The 5482-nt window shown below is 41.9% G+C and overlaps 1 protein-coding gene across 1 annotated transcript; it reads right to left on the bottom strand.

The window, feature by feature from the left end:
* Positions 1–201: 201 nt before the first annotated feature.
* Positions 202–5244, bottom strand: LOC109407991 (uncharacterized). Its single transcript, XM_019681200.3, has 4 exons — positions 4893–5244; positions 2470–2833; positions 1951–2408; positions 202–1882 (listed from the first exon to the last, which is right to left on the bottom strand). The coding sequence occupies exons 1-4, from the start codon at positions 5133–5135 to the stop codon at positions 302–304; spliced, it is 2646 nt and encodes an 881-aa protein (XP_019536745.3). The 5' UTR covers positions 5136–5244; the 3' UTR covers positions 202–301.
* Positions 5245–5482: the final 238 nt, after the last annotated feature.

The following is a 5482-nucleotide window of genomic DNA, read 5'->3' as shown; positions in this document are numbered from 1 at the left end:
TGTTACTTTGGGTGTTATACGATACTGTTGAGATACTGTAGTTAATTGTTGTGAACAGTATGGTAAACAGTACTGGTATGGTTCATGGTTATGCAGGTTAGTAACATCGCGCGTAGTCTTTCTTTTGTTGTCGTGTAATCTTTCTTCATTTTGGAGGTCGGCCAACACTACTGTACCCTACATGAAGTTCAAAGAAATAAGAGATTAAGAAGGTTCTTTTACATTGCTTTATTTAAAATGGAACACTATACACTTCTGGCTTTGTACAAAAAGGCATACTGTTTAAACCCGGAACGCTGAACTAAGTTGCTGAATCATGTATGAACTTAGGAAAACCAGCCAAGATTTTTCCAATCTCGCGTATTTCCGTTAGCTGATTTGTGCTCAACATGTTTTGCTCGTGTAGCCGTTGCAAAATATCGATCTGTTGTCTCATTCCACCAATTGCTTCCTCAAACGTCGTACTCCGGACTTTCTGATGTGACTTGCCAATATCAGTCATGCTTTTGGAACAGTTCAACTTCAACCGTTTAGCCTCCGGACTTGATTCTGTCAAGGATTCTGCACTACGCGTTACCTGTTCCACACGGAAACCGAAGTCATCATCTTCGTCATCGGGAAACAGTTCGTCTATTCTATCGCTAATGTGTTGGGTGATTTGAACTGCTTCGCATTTCTTTTCACATCGATGTTCAGGCGTCACGATATCGTATGACCTTTGTTGGAAATCGTGGGTCAAACTTTGCTGGTTTTTGTAAATTTTCGCTAATGCTGAAGAAATGGAAATACTGATCGTTGAACACTCAGATTGTTTAAGATTTGCAGCGTAATGCAATGTGGTTAGTTTTACAAGTACATTTTGGTCTTCAGTTAGAAAAGGCAGAATTTGTTCAGCTTTTTCTGGGATAAAGCTCATAAGCTCTATCACCTTTATCCTTGAAGAATCGCTTAGTAAATCGAAATATTCCGTTACTTTTTCGAAGCAAGCGATTTTTAAAGCATTTGAACAAATTTGAAACTCCGCCAATCGAATGGTAATAAGCAAAAGCGTTTGAATTAATGTGTCACATTTTGCTTTGTATCGTCTATCAATCCTTATCCGTCGCCATAGCATAAGCACATCACTTTCCAACCCTTGTAAAAGGTGTGCATCGTGACAAGTTGATAGTAGATGTAGCATTACCAGACATTCGTAAAACTTCTCAACTGAACACTTTCCAACTAAATCAGAACAGTTCTGTTTAACGCGTCGCACCAGAGACTCTCCGATTGCCTTCGTAACGCTTTTGTCCACCGATTGTAAACCCACAGCTATCCACAATCTATGGTTCTTTTCGTCCATTATCGGGTATTCCGCCACCAATTTTTGCTGCATACTGTTTGGTAAGAACAGATACATGTTGTGGATCAACCTCCTTACAAAAACAACTTTAGCCTCTGAGGCAAAAGATGAGAATCGATCATTAACGGATTTCCAAAACGCCAAATACTGCCACAGTAGCTCCACTGAATGGTAGCGTAGATATATACTCCAGATGTCCAGCCCCATCAATCCGACCCAATACGATTCATGAAGGACCATAGTCACTAGTGTCCCCTCTAACAATTTTTGACGCTGCTTCGGAGGATTCTTCGAACACATGAGAACGAAAGCTGATAGATGCACCAATAACTGACGGTAAATTTGCGGTTGCTGGTTGAAAACGCGATGGCTCTTGGATATGTAACCGACACAATTCTCCAAAAATCCACAATCTGTTACATATAAATCGATTAAAGTTGGGCTATGCTTTTCGGCGAGTACTTTTAGGATAACAAGTTGAATGATCTTGTAGAAAGCAGTTATTTCCTCTGTCGATTGGTAGTCCGTCGATGTCAGAGCCTATTGATAATGGAGAATGAAGTTATACGAGACTTTTTTGTAATTTTACGACTATACTGTTGGGTTACCTCGACAAAGCTCTTCGTCCTGAAGATTAATCCAATCACGTTCATATAACCAACGAGCAAATACTGTCGAACTGCGTTAGTCAACTCTTCCTCCGTGTTTCTCGACTTTAGTGCATCCTCAATCGTGACAATGGTTTTTAGAATGCTAGGATATTCGTTGTACTCGTCGACATTTATGAGCTGCAAAAGTTTGATAAAAACGCGCAACATGAGGTTGATAAGCTTCAATTTGACCATGTCATTTTTGGTAAACTCCTTATTAGTCAGCAACATTTTGAATGATGCCTCGATGTCAGAGTTGGTTTTGAATAGTAGTGGGTGTAGCCACTCAGTATCATTATGTTTTATTGCGCCTTCATGTAAAGAACACAGTTTCCCGACAGCTTTCCACGCTTCCGTACACCGCATGTTGTCTAGTCCCATAGTGAGCGAACCAATTTTACAGAATGTGGCTATGACTAGAAGAGATAAGCAGCCAATGAACTAACGAGTCATGTTCTTTAAGAAGTAGTTACCTACCGTCTTTCAAGCAGCAGAACTGTTCTTCCACATCAGTGTGCTGGAAATAAGAGCCCGCCTTTTCGGACGGCGCCAACAGATGCATCATGATGACCTGAATTTTCTGGCAAATTGTAAAGATCTGCTGAACGATGTCCTGTTCGTTCGACTCGTGCTGTACTGACGTTTTGCTCCGCTTCACTATTTCATAGCTTCGCACGAGAAATTCCAAAAATATGGTTGCCGTTCGGTACAGTTGGTAGGTTTCCGACACTTGGAACACATACTCGGCAAAGCTCAGCAATATGTTTGCGAACGATAGAAACGATTTGAGGTTGTCTATCAGAAAACAGGAAAGTGCATTGTCCTTCAATTCGATGAGGATCTAAAATTTGAAGAAAATACGATAACGTGAAAATACACCGCCATGTATTGAGAGGACGGCAGACTGTGTAACGATCAGAATTCTTCAGGATGTAGCAGTCGAGCCCGGTACCAAGACCTGCAACTTATCTGAAGCAAGAGAACAAAAATAATAAGTCAGTAATGAAGGTTTCAAGTACGGAATGTTTAGGCACTATGCGTCGGAATGTCCAATGAAGACCACTAACAAAAGCGAGACGAAGCCTCTGGCTGAAGACGATGTCCGTGTCTTTTCTAATACAGTAGACGTTCGGTCGGTGCAAACGGTTTAACTGCAATGCTTTTTAACTGCAAGTCTGGTAAGTGCAACAAATTTGCAGTTATCGCACCGCTATCCGTCAAAACGGTGCGCCATGTTAGCCCAAATGAACAATTGAATGAATTTTTCGTTCATTTAACGTCAATTGATGGGTTGTTGACGCCTATCTGACGTTGCAGTTATCGAATTTTGTTCGCTAAGTGAAACGTAAACATGTTGCAGTTATCGAACGTCTACTGTACGCAAGCTTCTTCTTCTTTATGACTCTACGTCCCAACTGGGACTTGGCCTGTCTCGCTTCAACTTAGTGTTCTTCGAGCACTTCCACAGTAATTAATTGAAGGGCTTTCTTTGCCTACCATTGCATGAATTTGTATATGTATTGTGAGGCAAGTACAATGTTACACTATGCCCAGGGAGTCGAGAAAATTTTCCCGACCGGAACGGGAATCGAACCCGCCGTCTCCGGATTGGCAATCCATAGCCTTAACCGCTAGGCTAACTGGAGACCTAAGCTACGCAATCTTGTGAGGATTAATTTCAAGACCAACAATTGAAAAGCCCGCATCAACATTGCGTAAACAAACATGTTTCTGCCGATTTGAGGCCTTCTGGGATCCACCCACGCATCTCACCACCATTAACAGAAAGCTTGATGTTTGCGCTTTCTGATAGTGAGGCACCATGGTGAGATGTGTGGGTGGGGTTCAGATGGCCTCATGTCGGCAGAAAGATGTTTGTTTACAAAATGTTGATGCGGCCTTTTCAATTGTTGGTCTTGATTTGTTAGTTTGTTGACTGCAAGTCCGGTAAGTGCAACAATTTTGCAGTTATCGCACCGCCATCCGTCAAAAACAAAATGTCTTCAGGCTGTGAACCATTTCGCTGGTTCGTTTAACTTTTAGTTAAAATTTGACACTTCGATAGTTATTTTGAAAATAACCCTACTCCCGAGCAGGGTTAGCCTTGACAGTTCGATAGTTATTTTTTGTTCGCAATGATTTGGTTGCGTACTGTATTTTGTTCCAAATAACTACTCGTCTGTCACATTTCAAATGGGCCACCCTCGTAGTTATTTTTTAACCATCCGATGGAAAATAACTACCAAAGTGTCAAATTTTAACTAAAAGTTAAACGAATAAGCGAAATGGTTCACACCCTCAGAATACAGTAGACGTTCGATAAGTGCAACATGTTTACGTTTCACTTAGCGAATGTAATTCGCTAACTGCAACAACTGACAACGTCATATTGCTGTCACTTGGTGTCGAACGCAGCCAAAATCCCTTCAGAAATCCCGGAATGCAACTGAAAGTGCATCAGGATCCAGATGACATTTTGTTTTTGACGGATAGCGGTGCGATAACTGCAAAATTGTTGCACTTACCGGACTTGCAGTTAAAAAGCATTGCAGTTAAATCGTTTGCACCGAGCGAACGTCTACTGTACCGATGCACTTTTTGCTGCATTGTGGTGTTTCTGAAGGGATTTTGGCTGCGTTCGACTCCAAGTGGCAGCGATTTGACGTTGTCAGTTGTTGCAGTTAGCGAATTACATTCGTTAACTGAAACGTAAACATGTTGCACTTATCGAACGTCTACTGTACGAAGTTTGTTGAATTCGCTATTTTAGCCCAATGCCCCTCTAGAGCTCTGATCTTATTCTAGTACTGCACTATTTTGTGCGCCATCATCCGAAATAAACAAACAAAACCAGATTTTTTTTCATGGGATAAAATTTCAGAGCATAAAACTGTACTCACCTTATCCAAATGTTTCTGCACTTCCGGCAGCAGAACCGCCGACACTTCCGTCTCGAACTCATCCGGATCGAACCGATGCACCACCTGCCCGAAGATGAACTCGTACACCTCCAGGTCGCTCTCCTGCCGGCGGAGGCTGTTCAACGATATGCGGCACACTTTCCGCAGCGGGATCCGATCCAGCTGGTCACCGACCAGGCGCAGATCGGTGAAACTTTGCACTTTGATGTCCTGGTCACTCATATTTTCCCCGGCTGGGAAACTGTTCCGATAAATTTTACGCGGAACCGATCGGAACGGACACGCACGGAATCTCAACTGAAAACAAGCGAAGCGATCTGTCACGATCTAAACAAAACACGCTCGTTGAAAACTACTCTCAAGTGAGTAAATTATACTCACTTTCAAACTTTTGCTAAATCTGTCAAAGGTGAGTAACATGCATTTGCCAAAGTGAGTTATTAACTACTCTGTCACATCGGATCTTTGCTTTACTCACTTTTGAGTAAGGCGTTTTTTCTACGAAAAACTCACTAGCCGTTGTGATGCAAAAAAAAAAACAAGTTGCAGGAAATTCTTGTGTGCCAAGA

Source organism: Aedes albopictus, chromosome 2 (assembly GCF_035046485.1).
Source record: "Aedes albopictus strain Foshan chromosome 2, AalbF5, whole genome shotgun sequence".
NCBI lineage: Eukaryota > Metazoa > Arthropoda > Insecta > Diptera > Culicidae > Aedes > Aedes albopictus.
This window is presented reverse-complemented; position numbering and strand designations above follow the sequence as displayed.

What these genes read in the sequence shown, in the direction of transcription:
- LOC109407991 (XM_019681200.3), bottom strand. Translation starts at nt 5,135, where the DNA reads ATGAGTGACCAGGACATCAAAGTGCAAAGTTTCACCGATCTGCGCCTG. An exon ending in GTTCTGCTGCTTGAAAGACG is followed by an intron (nt 2,409 to 2,469) that starts GTAGGTAACTAC and finishes TATCTCTTCTAG; the next exon opens with TCATAGCCACATTCTGTAAA. An exon ending in GGACGAAGAGCTTTGTCGAG is followed by an intron (nt 1,883 to 1,950) that starts GTAACCCAACAG and finishes CATTATCAATAG; the next exon opens with GCTCTGACATCGACGGACTA.